Raw genomic sequence first — 21734 nt, 5'->3', positions numbered from 1 at the left:
GGGGGGGGGGGAATCCCCAGACACTTCCCGACACAATATCATCACCATACTTGCACCACGATATGATATTATTGCGATTTTGAACATATTGCAATATTCTGCGATATATTGCAATTTATAACCTTTTTTCCAACGTCTAATTTTTCCCAGTTTCAAATGATGTCCCCAAAAGGAAACTTTGTCAACATCTGTTTAATCTAAGTTTTATTGCTGCAAAATGGGATTGACAAGCAGACATACTGATATATAATATGATATAATAAAAGATCCATACTTACAGTATTGGAACTGAAAATATCTTGACATCATGCTGTATTGATGTTCCCCCCCCACCTCTAATTATTATGGCGTGCAGTAGGCTACGTCCTTGTGTGCAACAATCTGGGTTTTGGGAGTAAGTACTACCCGGTCGGGTACAAACTGTTACTAATATTAATTATTAGCGGGATTATCCTTCAACCATCCACATCTGCTGGTGAAGCGAGCGGCTGTCTCCCATGGAGCTGTTGTTGAGGGTTGCCATGGAGACATGTTTGCCTACAGATCTGGCATTAGGTCCGCTCAGTTTTGGATGAAAGTCCAAACAGTTTGATTTAAAATGTTGTTAACAGAGACACGCTGAGTTTGAAAGTTATGACAAGCCCCATAGCTCCTCAAATTATAGTTGAAGTAAGACATAAACAAGCTCTATTTTGAAGCTTTTTCATGCACTGTGGATTTATATAATAAATAGATGTAAATATGTACTTTAAAAACTGTTGTGCACTTTCCAGAGTAATTATGGTTGTAGCTATGTAAAAAATGGCAGAATCTTGCATTTATTTTTGATTTATTTTTGATTGGCTTACATTTACAATGATTTTCAGGTCTTCACTCAAAACATTCAGGGTTAAGCCCAGACAAAAATGACCTGGCGACACAGATGCCCGTAACCATAGTAACTGATTCCTGCCTGCGTGCGCACGGCCGAGAGAGCAGAGGGAGGAAGCGAGGCTGAGGCCAAGTTGCCAACATGGTGTGTGCATGTGTGCGTTTGTGACATCACTGTTCCCTATTTAGGGCCCTATTTTAACCAACTAAGCACACAAAGTGAAGCGCGTGGCAGAGGGGCGTTTAGGGCGTCTCCAAATCCACTTTTACTGGTTTGACAGCCGAAAAAAAGGGTCCGTGCGCCGGGGGCATGGTTCAAAAGGGTTGTACTTAGTGTCTTCATTAATCATAGGTGTGTTCTGGGTGTAACATGCAATCAACCAATCAGAGTGTCGTCTCCCAGTCCCTTTAACAGCCAGGCGCGCTGGTACCTTGGAGCATTGTCATTATGATGGCAGATTTACACCGTCACGTGTTTATTTGTAATCTTTGCATGTGTGTGTGCTACTGTGTGTCCCTGTGTGTGTAACAAGCATAGTGTGAGCGCACAGGGCACGAGTCCTTAGGTGCATTTTACTAATGCACTGGTAAAATAATAATAATAATGATTGGCAGTGCATTGTGGGTGTTTTATAATGGATTAATGGTTGAATGAAAGTAACCATGGAGAATTCGAACATCACTGCACAATGGCGAACACACTATAGGCTATAGTTCACTATTTCCGGGACAGGGTTGGGTTTTGAACACAGCTATGGACTGTATATGAAGATGGACTACGTGTCTCCACAAGTGAAACCAAAATATCCCAGATAGGAATATCCAATATCAAATTACACTTGCCCGACCAATTGCAAGTTAGAGACTTCTGTAGCATCAAATAACAAAAATAAATGTGTCCAATATATGAACGATTAATCCTTGTGTTGTCAACGGGTCAAATTGACCCGTTTCAAAGTGTTTTATATCAGAAATATGGATGTATTTCAACAAAATTGCGCAAAAATAACACGGATGATTCCATACGTTGTTCAGGTGACATGAATGATTACTTTTATTTAATTATTTCAGGGTTTTATTTAATGTTATAGCATTTCAATTCTTTATTTAATGGTTTCGAAACAGTATCCGGACCAAAGTTTGACATCTACCCATCTGTGATCCACTCAACATCCTCTGATCTTAACTAGTAGTCAAAATCATTCATAATTTCTGCCTTTTTAACTAAAATTTGTATAATTTGAAATAAATGAGCTTTGTTGACCATGAATTCCAAGAATCAAGAATAAGTGTGAAATCAATCATTAAACCAGCTCAGGTTTTAAAAAAAGGGCCAAAAGCGTGGAAAAAGTGACAAATACGTGACAAAATGTGGGAAAAGCACCAAAAAATGTTAATTTTTTAATTTTGACCTGGAAGGACAAGTTCCTGGTTAACGGGAAGACAACACAATGGTTAAATGACATCAGCGTGATCAGAACTACCTAAAATTACATATTTGGGGAAAAATGTATTTGACGTGTATTTTGACTTTGGTTCATGTCATTAGTTAACACGAAGCGGGTTTATAACCTACAGTATGCTGCAGCCAGCCACCAGGGGACGATCCAGATGTTTTGGCAACACTTATAGTCTATGCATCGTGTCTGTGTGTGTTTGTGTGTGTGTCTGTGTGTGTGTGTGTGTGTGTGTGTGTGTATGTGTGTGTGTGTAATTCAGTGGTTGTAGGAGATCGTGATTCATTCATTTTAAATATTGTGGCATTAAAAAAAATCCCATGTGGCTATAGTCCGACTTCAGGGACGCACGCGGGCTCGGCAGGCACAGGTGGCTCAAAGCCTTTAAGTCAGTACACACTGTATAATGTGGAACACAATGCTGAAAGTAGGCCTACGCTACTTTCTTACACATAGGCTACATGTAACTACAGTATGTTCCCTCAACACATGTTTGTATAAAGTACTTGAAGTTTCATAGGAAATATGTAGTTTGCCCATCCTCATCTTGTGATCATCTGTGCCCCTCTAGTGTTGGAAAGCGGTATAAGGTCATTTTGAAATAAATCCCAGCCTGTTTATGAAGTGCTAGATTTACCAGGTAGGTTACACTGTAACCTCGTAATACTGGATCTTGTACATGTTAGTTTACAAATCCCTACAGTGTGAGTAATTCCCAAGTTCCCAGATTATTACCCCCATATTCCCTTACTTCAGCTACAGGTAGGCTACTGTCAGTACTCTACTGTACTAGTACCAAACCTTACACTGAGATTTGGGAAGAATTCCTCTTTGTGTGTTGCGACTGGTCTGAAGTGTTACCAATGTTATTACTTATCATAAGTGGAGTGTCGCGTTAATAGGGCAGCTTGTCTACTTTAGCCATTTATAGTAAGAAGTAACACTAATATTGACTTGTTAACAAGAATCAAACACAGTAATGTATTGCTTATTCCATTATGAAAAATAAAGGATTGTGATGCACTGAGGCAGAACACTGTGATAAAATAACTAATCTTCTATTTGTTGGAAATTGAATTTCCTTCGTTGTCTTCTTTTTTAAATGAAAACAAATAATTAGGTAAGGTAAATTAATTCCCATAGAATATAAGGCCTATTTTCAGTTAACCTGTTTTAATTATCCCAGCTGTTCTATTCTTTCTAGAACCTTTAGGCCTAACACACCATGTAATACCATCCAGATTAATGGGGGTACCAATGTGTTGCTTGAATTATTATTAACTGGTTGTTGTTGTACTACCATCTTTTTCGTCAAAGTCCACCACAAGTTGAGATTTCTCTCAATAAATGGATGCTTGGTCTTATATAGAGGAGCCGAACTTACCCGCACGTCTTAACAACTCGTATGGAACTGCACATAGCATTGACCTATGTGTGATATTGTCCTAATGTGCCAATAATCCTATAATAGATATATTTATCAACGAGGTTTGGTGTTGCGCTTCGAACGCGGGGATGAACTGCGCTCCGAGCGCCGTCATGGAAAGGACGTGTCACTATAGTAAAACCCTTTGTAAACGTGGCGAGGGTTACATCCCGTTAAATGGCCTTTCGGTTGAAAGCCAAAGAGCCGTGTCAGATCCGCCGTCCGAGCGGTGGGGTTTATTTTCTTCATTTATAATGCAAAAAGAAGAAGAAAAACACGTATCATGGATATCCAACTTACCGTGTCTGCCACAGTACGATCAAAGAGACCAGTACAGAGATGGAATGTGAGCTCCATCGTCCTCTCATCGCTGAAACCTGCAAAACAAGACGGGAAACGCTTTCTTCAGAGCGCGTAATCACACGGGAAAAACGGCACGAACAGCCTCACAGCTGTGGCAAATAGACGGACCCGGCGCCGATATCTGCCTCCATTACACCGGCTTAGTCTACTTAAAACTGGGGTTCTGTTCAGTTTTAATCCAAGAATCTGCGAGCCCAACTCCCGAACCCAACCCCGGCTGAACACTGAGCTTTCTCCACCGCTTTTTGTTTTCTTTTTAATGCGTCCAATTAAGTGTCATCATCGAGTGATTCTGCCTACCTGACACGCGACAGGTGTCCCCGGGGGTTGCCAAGAGAGACCGAACAGTGACAAAAGATGAAAAATCCGTCGGCAGAAAAACAGAGAGAGTAGCAACCCAGAGAGATGCGTTTACTGTCCGTCCATTCTGTCAGCTCCTCCAACACGGAGTCCCCGCAGCTCAGCCTGAGACTAACCTGAGAGCAAAGTGCACCGAGAGCCGCGTCCTCCTGTAGCTCAGCAGCACACTGACGGATGAATGCAGAGGCGCAGCGCTCCGCCGCTCGGAAAGCCTCGATTTACCCCTAATGAGATATTTAGCAATGCGCACCACCGCGCCCGATGGAAATCATCGCGCAAGTTGCATTCCAAAAAGCGCGTCCAATCACGCGCATGGATGTCAATAGGTGTTAAAGGCTAGTCACTACTTTAATTAATCAAATGTAAAAAGAAGGAAAAGAGAAGCGCATTGCCACAGCTGAACTTTAGGGACCATGATGATCCAGATCCTGCCAAGTCCTTTGAGGACCTCAGCCAAAACTAATGACAAACCTTCACGAAAAGAAACATGCAGTTACTATTTTTTGATTGTGTCATTTCAATAAAAATTGGACTTGGTTTATTTTGTTGTTGTTGTTCATTACACATATTGCTTGAACGTGTATATATGTTGAGGCTCTGTGTGCCCTGCAACGTCCTGGACTGCTACAGCTATCAGTTCCCCTTTCTTTAATGCTACAACCTCTGCCACTGTTCACCATTCCAACTGCTATAACCATGAATCATATTTCTCTATCTCTGTCAGGGGCGATCCAAGGATCCGACCTTTAGGGGGGGCTCACCCCGAGAATGTGACACGGATGATGAGGTGTGAACTACAGACCCCCATACATGACATCTGGAAAAAAAGTCAAATGAATTGTGGAAAAATGTAAGTTAACGACACACGGCTCGTCTGTCTTTTCTTTCTAAAACTGCTTTTCCATGTCTCACCTCCATAAATTATTGTTTAAACACAGAAATTTGTGCATTCACTTAAAATACATGGAGTTACACGTGGAGATGATTACCTCTTCTGTAGAGCTCGTCATGTGATCACGATCACGTCATTTTGCCCTTTAGAGCTGACCCATCTGTCCTTTTTCACTATTACAATGTTGTGTATTTATGAGTATATGAGTTGTTTTATGTATGTGTATTGATTTGTCTGTGTTTTTTTTTCTAAGGAAAAAGCCCTTTGTGATTTATTCTTTTTAAAGGTGCTGTGTAAATTACATAATTATTATTTATCTCAGAGGAACCCTGGTTGTCCTCTGTTTCCATTTTTTAAAACTATCATTTTTTAAATATATATATGTGTATATATATATATATATGTGTATATATATATATATATATATATATATATATATATATATATATATATATATATACATATACATATACATATGTTGCATCAGAGCTAAATAAAAAAGCCAACAATCATAAGTGCAATATAGAGTAGGCCAACTGCTATTTCCACATTTGTGTGAACACACTTTGGGATCACACAGCAGCGGGAGATGAATTGTAAAGGCACCAAGACCTGAAAGGTCGCAAATGTCTCAAGTAATAGTCAGTGACGACGGCAACCTTCACAAACACGATGGGAACTGTACTAACTGTTCCAAAACAGGCAGGGAAATATGTAGACCTTCGGGGGTGCAGCTATCTCCTGGGCCTTGGTGTCACTAAAGACGGTCCAGGATCTGATGCTAACATATGTCGGGGGGTGGCTGCAAGGAAAGAAAAATACACTGCAATCAGATCAAAACAATGGACCTACAAAAGGTCACATGCTCAGATATGTTAGAAACCAGCCATATTCAGTGGGACAGCCTTGTATGTTCAAGGTTCAAGGTTAATTTATTGTCATTGTTCGTCACAGGGTTACACAACGGACTGCAACACTGAACATGAACAATCAAAACAACAGCTGCTTCTTATGGTGGAGTTAGGTTTCATTCATTCACATTTATTATACAGGGGACTTTAAAAGTAACATTACATTATAATATAAATGGGCCTGACTCAGTTTAGTCCTCATGTTGTCCTCGGGTCAAATTGCCCCGTTTTCCTACATCAATGTTCTTTTTAATCCCCCAAAATAACAGGATTGATTCCACACAACGCTCTTTGGCAAGTACAAATCTCTACTTTCATTCATTTTGGGGCGTCTTATTGAATTTTATAGCATTTGAAAAAAAAAAATGGAAGTGTTTTTTAAATAGTATTGAGTAAAAGTCCAGATATTCCAGTCTGTGATTATTATCAACATCCATTCCTTTCATTTTAGTCTAAATAATTCCTAATTTCAGCTTTTGTAACTCACACTCTAGGTATAATTTCCTATAAATGAGGTTTATTGACCATAAATTTCAAAACTAAGTTAATAAGTTAGTGTTACGCAGTGTGGAAAATGTCAAAAAAAGTGACAAACATTGGTAAAAAACGTCAAAAGTGTTGAAAAAAGAGACAAAAAAGTGACAAAAAGTTGAAAACATCAATTAAAAAGCATCAACAAAAGTGTTGATATTCAATTTTGACTGGAAGGCAACACAAGGGTTGAAACTGGTTTTCAGCAGGTTCCTGTTCTGCAGAAACCTAAAACATTGTGGTTACAGCACATTGGGACAAACGTTTGTACAGGACATCGATATGGACAAGACCAAAAGTCAGACAACTAAAACAACAATACAGTTTCACACAGGACACATAAGGACAGAGACATTTATACAAGACATCAGCTGGGCTGGACAAACACAGACAGTGCAAACAAGGCTTGGACAATACCTGAGCGATTAAGTGTAGCTGGTAAGAAGGAGCTGTTTGTAGATGGATGAAAGTGTTCTGATGGGATGTGGGATGTCATTCCAAATCTTGGTCTTTGTATTGCAAAAAGATTTCAAAGGTAGCAGAGTGAGGGCTGTGGCCGGGTGACTGTTGTCTTTTCTTATTCTTTGGACTCCAATATCACTACTGCTCAGGATATGGTTGACATTTAAAGGAACACGCAGACTAATTGGGACTTTGGCTTATTCACCGTATCCCCCAGAGTTAGATGCGTCCATACATTCCCTTCTCATCGCCGTGTGTCGTGACTCTGTCTGAGGCACCCACAGTTAGCCTAGATCAGGCCAGATCCTGGAGGTAACCGGCTCCATCTAGACACTCTGTTTCTCCAACCATAAATCCGTGATTCATAAAAATAATAAACACTCTTGGGGCTCCACTGTTACTATAATAAAGGGAAAGGCCCCAGAGAATGATCTTAAAAAAACACTCTCAAATTAAATAATTATTGTCAAGTTGACCAAAGCAATTCACAGAAGAGGATTATAAATCAACAATGAGGTTCCTCTACGTCAACAAAGTCAACAGATGCAGGATTTTCCTCAAACAGGTTCATTTTGAAGTGTCTAGAACAAAGACTTGCCAGTGGGGACAAACAAAGACAGGTCCTTTTATTTCTCCCTAAATGTGTTGAGGTTGAACAGGCTGAACTTGCAGCTTGGGGACCCCTAGTGGCTGCTGGGGGGGCCCATGCATCTGCACAGCCCGCCTACACTAAGAAGAGGCTCTGCCAACATCAGCCATGGTGCTCTACTTACAGCTGACTGTTGAAGCCAGATGAGTTGTGACAGCTTCTGTCCAGTATGAAGGAACCACCTGAGGCAATCTGGAGTTCTCCATGTTGAATCAGCCTTGCCCAAGAAGCTCCCGGAAGATTGGGTCATTGACACAAGACTGGCGACAACGTGTACACATTCACCTTTCACCCTTAGCTCCAAATATCCTACACAATCGTGGCCTGTTCATGAATGAGGTCCAGAGTGTTGGAGTCCTCAGTATCTTGTAAAAAGGCAATTCATCCCCACTGCTCTTTCATTCTAGACTGTCAGAGAGAGGGTGTGTACAAGAACAGTAACAGAAAACACACATCTACTGTTTAAGTCATGGACATTAATGATTCCAATGATCATGCATGAAGCAACCAGGCTGAGGCCAGGTTAGTTTAAAGGCCATGAGAGGGTTAGGGAAGACATTTGGTGAGGGAACGAAACCCCCGGTCCAGGACACAGATGGTGATCCAACTCCAAAGCTCCAACGCTCCAGAGCCCTGTGGAAGGGGTCTAGAATTGTGACATATACTGTAGGCCAAAGGTCCACCCTTCCCCCATCCCACGACCCCCAACTAGCCCCCAGGAGAGTGACAAGGGTCAAAAGGGTAAAAGTTATCAACCGGAATTTCATTGTAGTAGAAGAGCTTGGTTTCATTTTGACAAATGATCACTGTATGCATGTGGCATTTGTTGACATTTATGGCTTAGAAAATGTACAGCAGACTGTTGGATGCATCTTTTGTGGACAAGTGATTGTGATAATAAGAAATGGTGAGAGCCACACACAGCTGGCTGGCTTCCATATAGTGTGTGTGTGTTGGCTGGGGGAGGACGTTCATAAGAAATTATGGTAGGTGGTCTTGCACCGCTGACAGGGAGCACAGAGCAAGTGGCATGAAAGAGGCCTGCTGTTGTCATTTAGATAGCGTCTATCACATGCTCATATTCTCACAGGCTGACTTCCTCCACTTCACAACCTGCCTTAATCAACAGCGTAGATCTGACCTAACAGTTGGGGGGGGGGGCAATACATATACCATTTCTGAAAAGTAAATTTTGGAGGGGTCATAAATAATAATAATACAGCCACAATTATACTTGGAGAGGATGTGTCTATGCAGAGGAAAGCCTTAATACTATCATCAGTGTAGCACTGTACCATTATCCTTCTATTGTACAGTTATATTTCTGGGGGGGGGGGGTTAGGAGGAGGAAACCCTTCGATGAGGAGGGGGGGTGTCCTGACCGCCCCGACCCCCCTGGGATTTACGCCTGTGGCCTTAATGACTCAATGAATGAGCAATTGCTCTGCCTTGACACTGCGCCTTTAACAAAGGGATGACATCTATTTCCTTTCCCTGTCATGGGATTAGCTTTCATCTCCTGAATCACACACACGGTTTCTAGAAAGCTTTGTTTGGTAAAGACATCTTCCTGCTTCCCTCCTGTCAGTGCTCCTCAGAGGGGATGGATGAAAGAGTAGACTGAAAGTGGGCCCCAGTCCAATACAGGGTACCTATACAGTGAGGAAAATGAGTATTTGAACACCCTGCTATTTTGCAAGTTCTCCCACTTAGAAATCATGGAGGGGTCTGAAATTGTCATCGTAGGTGCATGTCCACTGTGAGAGACATAATCTATAATAAAAAATAAAGAAATCAAACTGTATGATTTTTGAACTATTTATTTGTATGATACAGCTGCAAATAAGTATTTGAACACCTGAGAAAATTAATGTTAATATTTGGTACAGTAGCCTTTGTTTGCAGTTCCAGAGGTCAAACGTTTCCTGTAGTTTTTCACCAGGTTTGCACACACTGCAGAAGGGATCTTGGCCCACTCCTCCACACAGATCTTCTCTAGATCCTAGTCAGGTTTCTGGGCTCTCGCTATTCTAAAAGGTTTTAAGGACATAATGTGTTTTCAATGGAAAGGTGACTTAATTCACTTTCTTTGATTTGATCTACACTAGTTACATATGCAATGCAAAGTAAAGTATTGAATTCTTGCACAAAAAACATGCTACATGTATTTTACTTCACATAATCACTCTCTATAACCCCACTGTTAGTTTCTGTTGGGGGTGCAGATGACTTAGACTTAGACGTTATTGTCTTTCAGTTGCACATTCACATATACAGTTGAGCGGGATTTTGTTGCAAGGTTTCCAAAAAAGGAAAAGAAACAGAAGATAAGTAAAAAGAGAAACAGTCTGATGTTTTGTCCACATGTTTGCATAGAAGCTGTGTGGTTTCTTTGTGCTGCAGAGATGAATTCCCCTTCCCTCTTGCTATACACCAACCATCAAATTACACACTAATGCTATTAAATGGGTTCTCCCATTTGAGCTGAAATGAGCTGTTTTCAGGTCTCTGAGTGCACGCAGGCGGAATAAACCAGAGGAGACTGGGTCACGGCCTTCAGGTTCACAAAGTAGACAGAGACAGGAAGCCAGGGATTTGGAAAGGCTGTCAACGTGATACACAGCCTGGACAACCAATGCAGGAAAACAATAACGCAAATTTGCATGAAAGGCTGGGCAACGTATGGATATTATAATGACATCAATATATGAAGCTGGGTATCGTCTTGAATTTTGAATATCTACTTGCATGTACATAGTCCACACCTTAAGGCAACGGCACAGTTTCCCAAACAGCAGGAGGTTAGAAACGGTGTCTTGGTCGAAAGCCAGGGACTATAAATTTAGCATGAGGCCAAATAGAAGCAACAGAATGTTAGCTGACGTGAAAAAGAGGCGGCCTACCTCAACCAAAGCAAAGCTGCGTTGAGCAAGGCTTGTGGGTGCGGCCGGATTGGTTCAGTTGATTGAGCATGGACACATGGAGGCGCGGGTTCAACTCCGACCTGTGGCCCTTTTCTGAACGCCATTCCCCTTCTCTCTCCCATTTCATGTCTTCATCTGTCCTGTGGAATTGAAAGCCTAAAATGTCCCCATGTTGGTATGTGGGCACAGGACATATAGTGAAGCCAAGAGATGAGCCAGCCATGCTGCAAAGCAAAGGAGCGGGGGGGGGATGTGATCCCTGTAAAACATGTGAGCGGGCAGTACTGATTACAACGAGCATGGCGTCTAACACAGCTGTGCCAAAACTGAGGACCATGCCGCCAACACAGAAACCTGGAGAGATAAGGTATAATAAGAAAGAAACAGAGCAGCAGTCACATGCTCAGACAAAGCTCTGAAGAAAACGGCATAATTAAGTAATTAAGGTGCCGGTGCAGTAAGAAGAAAAGCTCTGCTACATTAGCATTTAAGTGCATAGGGGTACAAGTTGGGCTGTTGATTTTTAGTGTTGAAACTATCGTGTTTTATCAATCACCTTTCTCTTTTAGTTAGTAATGGCCATGTGATGCCTCATTAAGCTTTGTGAACCATTTTATTTCATTTCATTTCTGAGCTTGGTTTAAAGAAAAAAGCTCAAGAAATGGAAATGCATGGCGCTTTCAACCCTTTGTTGAACAGAGAGCATGATGGTGAGTAATAAATAAATTAGTCAGGACAAAAAACTCTGCTATAGCGTTATCTAATGTAACAATACCTAGCCTTTTTAACAGCCTGTTGGATAGCGTGCTGAAATTAGCATTGAGATTGTGTTTAGACGTTTGTGTTTCAGCAATCAGCTTCGTCTTTCAGCTAGTGATGGCCAGATGAAGCCTCATTAAGCGTTGTGAACATGTCATTTATTTTCTGAGTCCACTAGATGGTCTTTTTTAACAAAAAAAGGCTCAAGGAATGACAATTCAGTGTGCTTTCAACCCTTGTCAGACCGAGAGCGCCATCTAGTGGGCTCAGAAAATAAAGAACATGGTTCACAAAGCTTTATGAATCTTCCTTTGGCCATCACTGCTTCTGGAACAATAAATGTTTGCACTTAGTCGACAATTAGCTTCTGTGCTTTATTTCTTCTAGAAAGGTCATGTTCCATTCAACCCCCTTAGCCAAGCAGCCCTGGTCTTCACTGCATGGGTGTGTCTAAAGGAATGTCCCTTCATTATCCGGACTGTTGAACCTGAACGAGCCTCGAGCTCATTGCTGGGTCTCCAGTATATCAACTGACAGGTGGGACCAGTAAAACAAGTGCACTTAAGGTTTTTTGAATGGAAGTGTGATAGCTAACCCGTGCAAGTGAGCTCCAGCTGTCAAACACTGACTGATGCTAATGAGAGATGTGACTGTGTGATGCATGCGTAACAGAAAGAGCAGGTTACGGGTAAATGAGACCTGCTCAGGGGGGGATTATACTTCAATGAGACAGGTTTTTAATGCATCAGTTAACCATGGCACTTGGACTAACCAGGTTGGATTGTCTGGGGCCTTTTTATTCCAGGATTGCATGTTACCATATTAACCACATTATACCTGAGACACCATTTCTTACTTTTGAAGTTTTACTGGAATGAGACAAAAGCAACTCACATTTTATTAGGTTTTTGGAATGCACAGGATCAGAGCCGTCTTCCTGAAAAGAAAGATTAGCAGGAGATCAAATCTTGTCTAAAGAGGCTTGTTAGAATAATAAATCTCAGTTGCCATGCCACCCGATTGTATGAATAATGGATTTAATATAACTCCATTGTAATTGTAATTTCTCATACTTGGTATGGCTTTCCAGTTTGACACTGATGGTTTGATGGTCTCAGTGATGTCAGCAACGTGAAATCCTACAGAATGGCAAACATGGACGAATGCAGAGATCTGCTTGATGGAGCCGCGTAGTCTCGCATTGCCAGACCCACGTCCACAGAGCCGTGGAGGAAGGTCTGGCCCCTCCACACATACAGTTTAGGATAGAAGGAAAAAAGGCTCTGGGTTGTTTGCAGTTCTATAAACCAATCACAATCATCTTGGGCGTCGCTAAGCCTGACGCAGCGACGGTGCCTCTGCCAAATAGACTCGGGAAGGAACTGGTTTTGGAGGAACATTTGGATTCAGCATAAAAAAACGTCACATATAATATTAACTGTTAACACAACACAATAACGTGAGCTACTTAACCCTCTTCAAATTTGAACCCTTCGAACACGGATGGTTCCCAACAACGCTCCTCACAATTTAAAAAAGTAATCAGTTTACTACTTTTATTGTTTTTTTTTTTGTTAATTTTGCAGCATTTGGAGAAAAAAACAATTTGTAAAAGAACTTGTAAAGTCTAAAAAAGAGAGAAAAACGTCAATAAAAGTGAGTAAAATGTGAACAAATGCCAAATAAAGTGACAAAAATGTGTTAGGATGTCAAAAAAAGTAACAAATGTCAAAAAAGTGAGAAATGTTTAAAAAAAAAAAAGAAAGCTTTAAACATTTGGGGAAACAGGGTCGAAAATGACGACCATAACCTTGATAAAAGTTTTTCGTTTTTTTATTTTCTTCGACTTTTTTGTGAGAGTGAGACATGCAGTAATACAGTAAAAGATATTGGACTTTTCCCGTGACATAAAACCAATTAAACTCTATGTCTGGCCCTTGATGTGATTCTCATGTTCTAGTGTGACACCTCCTGGTGTAGTCTATCAGTGCGTGTGGCCTATGCAACAGATTGTCCTCATACAGATAAACATAAATAGTGTAACATGACAGATAGCTTGAGATAGAGATAAATAAGATACTCAACATACACACTGAATATGTAAAAAAACATGTGCAGCAAAAACGCTATTTGCTGTGATTGAACTGTGCTGAACTGTTTTTACCGCTAGATGGCAGTGGAGCAGAGACAACAGTAAAACAGAGGGGCGTTACAGCCCAGCATGGGTTTGTGTATCACTAAACATGACATGTCACGTTCAAGATAAGCTGAATTTAGCCCTGATGTTGTATTTGGGTTCCTGAAGGAGACTTTTTTTATCAGCTGAAAACATGACCAGACAGAAAAATGGCATACTGGGTCCTAAACAGTGGAGGATGACAGACTGTGGACAGAGCAGATAAAAAATATTTTACACGTTAATGTGTTCATGCCTGTTGAACAGGTGTATTGATAAGTATTTGCCTTTTACTCCTGAATGTCTCATAAAGTCTTCTCACTCTCACAAAAATGTCGAAGAAAATGTAAAAAGCGTCAACAATCTTGAAAAAAAAAGTGAAAAGTGACAAAACGTAGGTGGGCCAAAATGTGTTGGGAACCTAAATGTAAATAGGGGCTGGAATTTGGCTCATACTTAAGGTAACGGGCATAGCTGTCGTTACCTTGAGCCATTTGAAATACCTTCAGTGTACTGTTTTCCCTGTGGTTGGATGCTGTGTGTGTGACATCTAGTCTACATCCACGAGGTTACACTGCAGGGATTGCTCTCATTCTGCCCGGTATTTCCGCCGGATGTCCCTCTTTTCGGATGTCCCGTAACCTTCCGCTTTCTTTGTGTTAACATTTTAAACTCTGGTGGATTTCTAAGGACTATGGTTGACTGCTCCTCAGGTCCCTGCAGGGTAAATCCAGACAGGTAAAGGATCAAAACAAAGGATCAAACTTTATTCTCAAGCGTCACATACACACAGTACAATGTAGTGACATTCTACTGCTGTGTTTAACCCATCCTAAGTACTCAATTACATTTCAATTTTTCAGTTTCAAAATCATAGCAAGAATTATCTCAAGACACTTTACAGATAGAGTACGTCTAGACCACACTCTATAATTTACCCAAGTACCCAACGATTCTAGTAATTCCCCCAAGATCAAGCCTTTAGTGCGACAGTGGCGAGGAAAAAACATTTTACCTCTGGTGCACAAGACACCCTCACTAGACCATCTGTCCAATCGGAGTTATCTGTTACATAACATCTTTTGTGCGTGCACATGTTTGACCAAGGCAAGTCCTTTCCAGAGGCTATTTTGCGGAGGCACTATGGCTCTGCTTGGCACTTGGCACCGCCCAAGATGATTGTCATTGGTTTAAAGAAATGCCAACAAACCAGAGCAGGTTTCTCTCCCTTCCCAGAATGCTGTTTGGAGTAGCCAGACCTTTAATCCTTCTAAGCTTCAGATTGCTGTCACACATCTTGAAAAAGTTTGTTGCCCATTTATTTCTCGTATCATTAAGTTTAGCATGTTCGTTTTTTTTAGGCGTTGTGTTTTTGATCCATTCGTACTTTTCCCGTTGAACTTTTACTTTACGTAAACTCAAAGTAAAGAAAAGATTTCCCCCGGATGTCGGGCTTTATCCTGGAAAAGTACACATGGTGTCACTGTTGTGGACCGAGCAAAAAACAGGTTTAAAATTCAAAAGGTTGGGTTTATTTTTCCCCAAAACAAAGATTCAACAAAACAAATAAGAGCAAAGAGTTTTAGGGCCCTGGGAAAAAAATGCAACCAAACATAACTCTAGTTAAAAAGGAAATTAAGGGGACCTCCCGAATGAGACATGAGGGGCACTTACAGAATATACAAGCTGACCAAACCAATAAACACACACAGGGGAGGAAAACTTGCACAATCACTAAAACTGGCAGAACAAAATCCTTATCCAACCACCCCTGCTGTCAGATGTTTTGGTATGGTCCAAGGTTTGGGTCTATGCCTAACATCAGGCTCCACCCTTTGCCCCTTCTTTCATCAGGAAGACAAGTCAGCAGCCAGGTAACTCTAAGACAAAGAGAAAGGAATTGATAGGAAATTGAACTGAATAGCAACATGACAAACAATGTAAACTGAGCTACAAACAATTGAAATAAGGTCAGTAAGGTCAATCTAAACCTAACAAACAAATGTCTTGTGTACTATAATGTGACTGCAACTTCAAACAACTGAACATGTAATAATGATGTGGGTGAGTGTGTACAACCTTAGAGCAGCAAAATTTCAATTATGATAAAAACAGAACATAAAATAACTGCAAAGGTTTTGGGAGGCTGTAGATAGTCTCTCTGGACCCGGTCATGTGTCAGCCACTTTAGCCATTTTCTAGCCTAGTCCTACCAGACTCTGGGACATTTCATGTGTACAGACAATCTGGCCGCACTCCGTTGACAAGTGTTAACTTCCTTGAAGGCGGGTACTCTGTTGAAGTTTAAAGCTATTGGATCGGCCCAGAGCCACTCTGGATCTGCCATAACCAATCACTAAAGCTTGTTTGTGCCGTCTGCTTAGCATCGTTAGCCTTGACCAACTCCTTCACCACTAACGGAGCGAGCTGGAAAATCAAACGTTTCCCAAACCCTGTGGGGAGGAGGGCCACAACATCAAGGTCACCAACAAAACTCAGCAAAGATTGTTGACATAGTACTGAAGCAGTGTGTAGGAGGGTGGGGCTAGGCTACCCAGTAGTCTAGTGTAAGCATCCAATCTGGAAAACCATTTACAAGACATCTTTTTAAACACCGTCAATCTAGTCATCTCACAAGCCCACTCTTGGATTGAAGGCACCCTTATATTTCTCCATCCTCTTAGAACAATCTGTCTATAGGTTTCATTAAACTAGTTTGGACCCAGTTTACATCCCGTATATCCATGCTTAGTTTATCATGTATACCGGTCCAAAATTCCTGGACCTTATCACAGGAACATAGGACACAAAGTAATTGTCCGTCCTCTGTCTTATTTCCAACAATTTGGTGTGTCTTTCAAACAATATATTTGTAATATTGCTACAAATTCTGTCCCACTCCCCATCTTCCATGTAATACCTAGATCCCTTTCCCATGTCTTCTTGAGGGCCGACCAGGGTCAACCCCCCAGGTTTTGCGTAGAATATTACCCAAAAGCCTTATGACCTCTCCAATATTTCCTTAAAATCTTATCTAAATATTCTGGTACCTGTAGGGCTAAAGTCACTACTGCACATTATTAAATGAGCAACCATGGCTACATCACTTATCTTTCTATTGTTTTTTGGCATTTGTTACAGTGTTGAGGTCCATAATGCACATGCTAATAATTCCAGTCAGCAGAGAACTGCCTCAGAGGAATTCCCTGTTAACACACACACACACACACACACACACACACACACACACACACACACACAAAGGAAAGACACATTAAACATGCTCCACAGTGTCCAATCAGTCACCTCTCAAACTCAACGGCCTTTCTACAAGTCCACTGAGTAGAGCTAATGAGCCGTTATTCAAACGGCTGTGCAAATATCAGACATATGCAACTATGCGAACACCAACTCAAGATGACATATTTGCTTTTGAACAGTGCTTGTGTTTCTTTTCCTCAGAAATAACCTTAGTTGCAGGGACTATAAACACTGGAAACCTTTTGATGTAAAATGTACAGCTACAAAGTGATATGAACACACTTTATTAAAAGGAAATTAAAAGGACAGGAGATGATTGTGAAGGTGGGTTAGTGCACAGATTGTTATGGGGTGGTGGATTATGGAAAGGGTAAACATAAATAAATAAAAGGGTTTGGTACGTGTAAAACTAGAGATGTATTGTTGTGTATATTGGTTATCCTGTTGTAAAATATATGGACTATAAAAGAAATAAGTGAAAGTGAATGAATGGTGGGAAACATATAAGTTTCAGCCTTATACTGCTCCTTTTTGTATTTTTTGTGTGTGTGTGTGTGTGTGTGTGTGTGTGTGTATCTATATATATAGGTGTGTGTGTGTGTGTGTACATATACTGTGTGTATGTGTGTGTATATATGTATGCATGTGTACATAAAGAAATATATTTTAAATTTGTTTGAAATAAATTGAAATAAATAAAAATCTCACAGTACCTTACTGTTTAAATGTTTTAGGGGATCATACTGGGAAGAAATTATAATATAATAGCTCTATCTGCTCATTTTTACAGATTACAGGTATTTAGTGTTCATAACAATGCATCTTGGGAAAATAAAGGAAAAAGTGGGAATTACACTGCAGCCACTATATTACTGCAAAGTCAAATAATACGGTAAGAAACTGCAGTATGTCTTAAATTTGAAAACAGTATGGGTACTGTAAATAAACAGTTTTTTTGCTGGCAAAGCTGCTGCCATTGTATTACCCTCAATGTACGTTGGAGGTTTTACAGTGAACTGATTACAAGAGATCTAAAGAAAGCCTAACGCCTGCAGCCTACAGGATAATTAGAGACAACAGCCACCCAGCCTCAGCCTGGCCACCCTGCTGCCGTCTGGCCAGAGATACAAACATATCTGCTGTCGTACAACCAGACTTCAGAGCTCATGCTCCTGGGGGTCAGCCCCCTGTTCCCTTCATTTCTAAGATTTGATTCTTCTTTTTTAGCCCTCCTGTTGTCTTCGTGTCAAATTTGACCCCTTAAAAAAATGTCTATATCTGAAATATGGGTTTCTTTTTAACCAAATTACCATGTAAAATGGATTGGATTCCTTACGTTCTTTGCAGATACAATTGATCACTTTCGTTCCGGACTAAACTCATCAGTACGTTCCTCTGATTCAATTCAGTTTTATTTATATTGCGCCAAATCTCAACAACAGTTATCTCATTTTCATAAAAGAGCCGGTCTAGATCAGACTCTGGAATGTTGTTTGCAGAAACCCAACAGTTCCCACCAAGAGCAAGCACTAGGCAACAGAGGCAAGGAAAACCTGCCTTTAAGAGGCAGAAACCTCGAGCAGAACCATGGTTCAAGGTGGGGGGGTATCTGCCTCGACCGGTTGGGGGGAAGAGAGAGAGAGAGAGAGAGAGAGAGAGAGAGAGAGAGAGGAAAAAACAGACAGAGAGAGAGACAGACATGGAGAATTGCAGCAGGGGATGTCGAGCAGGAAGATTGAGGCAGCAGGTGACTCCAACCACAGATCCAGACTACACAGATCCAGAGCCAGAAACACCTGCAGGAAGCGATAGGAGGAGAGAGGAGATGGGCGGGAGAGCACAAGACTCCGGGAAAGGGAAGAAGTTGAGTTAGTAACCTGCATTAATGGGTTGAGGTTGCACACAGATGGAGAGAAGGAGGTGGAGAGAGGTGCTCAGTGCGTCATGGAAAGTCCCTTGGCAGTCTAGGCCTATAGCAGCATAACTAAGGGATGGTTCAGGACTCTCCAGGACTCTCTCATTTCTTTATGTCAGTAGTATTTTATTTGGGTTATTTTTAGTATCTGCTAGTGCTTTTATTTTGAAAGGTCCATGCAGCCTTAGCCACAGGTAAAGTCTACATATTTGACAAGTCTACATATTTGATTATAATGCAGGACTTGTAACAGAGTAATTTAACAGCGTGGTATTAGTATGTTTACTGTAGTAAAGGATATGAAGACTATTCTTCCACCGCTGGTGACCAAATGAATCAGGTCCCCCCACCCCAACCTTTGTGGATCTCAATTTTAAAGCCATCACACTCATCGCAACCACAATAGCAAAGGACAACACACACCCACTCAACAGCCACTTCACTTTTCTGCCCTCTGGACGCAGGTGCAGGTCTCTGAGGCTAAAGCCTGGTGCCTGCAGCCATAGCAACCCTAAACAAGAGACGCAGATCAATCACTGCCACTTTTCCTTTATCTGTCTATAGCTACGTTTCCATCTACTTGCAAGCGAAGTATCTGACATTTTCTGAAAATATTAATGCAAATGAAGCAGATGAAATCGGTTTCCATCCAACGGAAAGTAAAAATAATGAATGAAATCTTGTGTGCAGGGACGTAGCACAAAATCCTGGGCCCTGTAGAAAGATACTCTTTATGGGCCCTTCCCTGCATCCAAAACTAATTCATTCCAGCATAGTTTTGGGGCCATCCTCCCATGAGGCCCCTGGGTACTTAGTCCCCTTTCCACCCCCAATCTGACACCCCTACCTGTGCGTAATGATGCCACATGCTGTTTTGCGTTCAAACTGGTATATGGACTTGATTTGAGACATTTCAAGGTGTTTCCATTCATTTTTTTATTAAATAGCACAGCATTGGCCCAGGTGGGTGCTACACATTAGTGGTGTTAGAGAGTAGTCCTCCCCCTGAAGCGCTTTGAGAGGTGATGATAAAGCGTTACACAAATGTCATGAATAAAAGTTGGCTAGCCAAAATTGATCGCACCGTCTACTCACAAATGATTTATCAAGGCGGCCCAATTTGGGGCCCGTGGGCCAAGTTTGGCCCGTGCTCTCTTTGTTTTGGCCCGCCACGGATTTGACATGCTCATGCTTATTCTCCTCTTATTTTAAAAGCAATGACTACAAAAACATACATTTTGTGCAGAGTTTAACGGCAATGTAAAGCACAGTGCTGGTAAACTTCCTATTTAAATTAAATACGTGCGTTTCGTCAACAAAAAATGGAAAGAGTTACGTTATTCTTCAACATCAACAGTTATTTTTGGCCCTTGGCCTTCCATTCAGATACATTTTAGTGCTTAATATGAAAGAATTTGGGCACCTCTGGATTAAATATTGTAGTTGTAATAGTGCTTATGTGGTCAGCCACAATCTTCTGGACATAGCCATACTGAGAAATACAGAGAGAGTCATTTGGTAATGGCTTGAATGCAACGGACGTTCATTAATATCAAAAAACTGTTACTTGGGGGGGCGGTGTAGTTAGGAGAGACAGCGGGACGCGGACCTGGCCTAGCCCTGGGCAAGCCAGTCTGCTTTGAGAATTATTTTTGATTCTTTTCCCTTTTTTTATTTATTTTCTTTATGTTATTGTGAAGCATTTTGTGATTTTTATCTGTGAAAGGTGCTATGTAAATAAATTACTAGTCAAATTAATTTTTTTACTTTAAAGATAAACTACCCATTAATAATCATAAGGTAAAAAAAATAAATTCCTGTATTGAAACTGTGATTATTTGGCTAAAGATTTCTATTTCTTTCAATCTACCTTGCAGACGCAACTACTGAGCTTTATGCAAATAATTGCGTAATGACGTCGTAAATATGCAAATGACCAGATGACGTCAGTTAGCGACTTCTAACAACTTTTAGGACAGCCAGAGACTTTCCTTACTGGGGAGTTGGCAACACAGCTAGCAGGACCTGAACCCCAGGTCGTGGTGTGTTTGGAGGACTTGTTGGTTGCATGGAGACATGGGTGTGTAAGAATCATAGACCGTAAGAATTCAGCAGTTTATGTCGCTTACTTCTGTTTTTTTTTCGCGCTTTCAACATTGTTTGCAATGTTTTTGTTGCTTGTTTTCGACATTTTATTACATTTGCTGTTTTTACCCAAATTGTTGTGTCTTGTCAGGCATTTAAGTCAGTTTCTTTTCATTTTCACGCCTTTTTGACATTTCTTTCCCAACGTTTGTGTCACTTTTTTCAACAGTTTAGCTAACGTTAGTGCTTTGTTGACGTCTTTGTAGCTTTCGTCGCCGTTTTGCTAGCTTTTTTAAAAGATTTCTTTTCCCTTTTAAAGTTTTTTTTCGACTTTTAAAGCTTCTTCAATGTTTTTGTCGCTTTTTAAAAATTGTTTTCACCTTTTTCTACTTTACTCATGCCACTTGCTGCCACGGGGCGGCCATGTTTTAATTTAATTATTTTTCAAACCCTAAACTTTATTGACAAGGGGTACAATAATGGTAGAAAAACACCTTCCTCATAGAACAATGAATAATTACTTATTTTTAAAACAAAAAAACTTTATTGACAGGGGGTACAATAATGGTAGAAAAAAACCTTCCTAAGTGAATAATGAAGTTGGTGTGTAGCAGCAATGCGCAGCTCCTCGGACGTGCTTGTGTTACATGACACACTCTCTCTCTCTCTCTCTCTCTCTCTCTCTCTCTCTCT

At 40.9% G+C, this 21734-nt stretch overlaps 1 protein-coding gene and 2 long non-coding RNA genes across 3 annotated transcripts in view; 1 reads left to right on the top strand and 2 right to left on the bottom strand.

Annotated features, from left to right (window-relative positions):
- gabra2a (gamma-aminobutyric acid type A receptor subunit alpha2a) overlaps positions 1-4687 on the bottom strand; it is a 19856-nt gene extending 15169 nt beyond the window's left edge. Inside the window, exons 1-2 of the mRNA XM_034857688.1 lie at positions 4417-4687; positions 4054-4130 (exon numbers count right to left, since the gene is read on the bottom strand). Of these exons, the coding sequence (XP_034713579.1) occupies positions 4054-4121 (68 nt within the window). The 5' untranslated portion in view covers positions 4122-4130; positions 4417-4687. The remainder of the gene's footprint in view (positions 1-4053; positions 4131-4416) is intronic.
- Positions 1-19290, top strand: part of LOC117935515 — a 22920-nt gene extending 3630 nt beyond the window's left edge. Inside the window, exons 2-3 of the long non-coding RNA XR_004654773.1 lie at positions 2125-2128; positions 19198-19290. This is a non-coding gene — a long non-coding RNA (uncharacterized LOC117935515). The remainder of the gene's footprint in view (positions 1-2124; positions 2129-19197) is intronic.
- LOC117935522 lies at positions 9993-17569 on the bottom strand. The gene is made up of 3 exons (XR_004654780.1): positions 17418-17569; positions 15718-15725; positions 9993-10004 (listed from the first exon to the last, which is right to left on the bottom strand). It is a non-coding gene; the product is annotated as an uncharacterized LOC117935522 (long non-coding RNA).
- Positions 19291-21734: the final 2444 nt, after the last annotated feature.

This window comes from Etheostoma cragini, chromosome 20 (assembly GCF_013103735.1).
Source record: "Etheostoma cragini isolate CJK2018 chromosome 20, CSU_Ecrag_1.0, whole genome shotgun sequence".
Classification (NCBI taxonomy): domain Eukaryota; kingdom Metazoa; phylum Chordata; class Actinopteri; order Perciformes; family Percidae; genus Etheostoma; species Etheostoma cragini.
The sequence above is the reverse complement of the archived record's forward strand: the minus strand, read 5'-3'. Positions and strand labels throughout refer to the sequence as shown.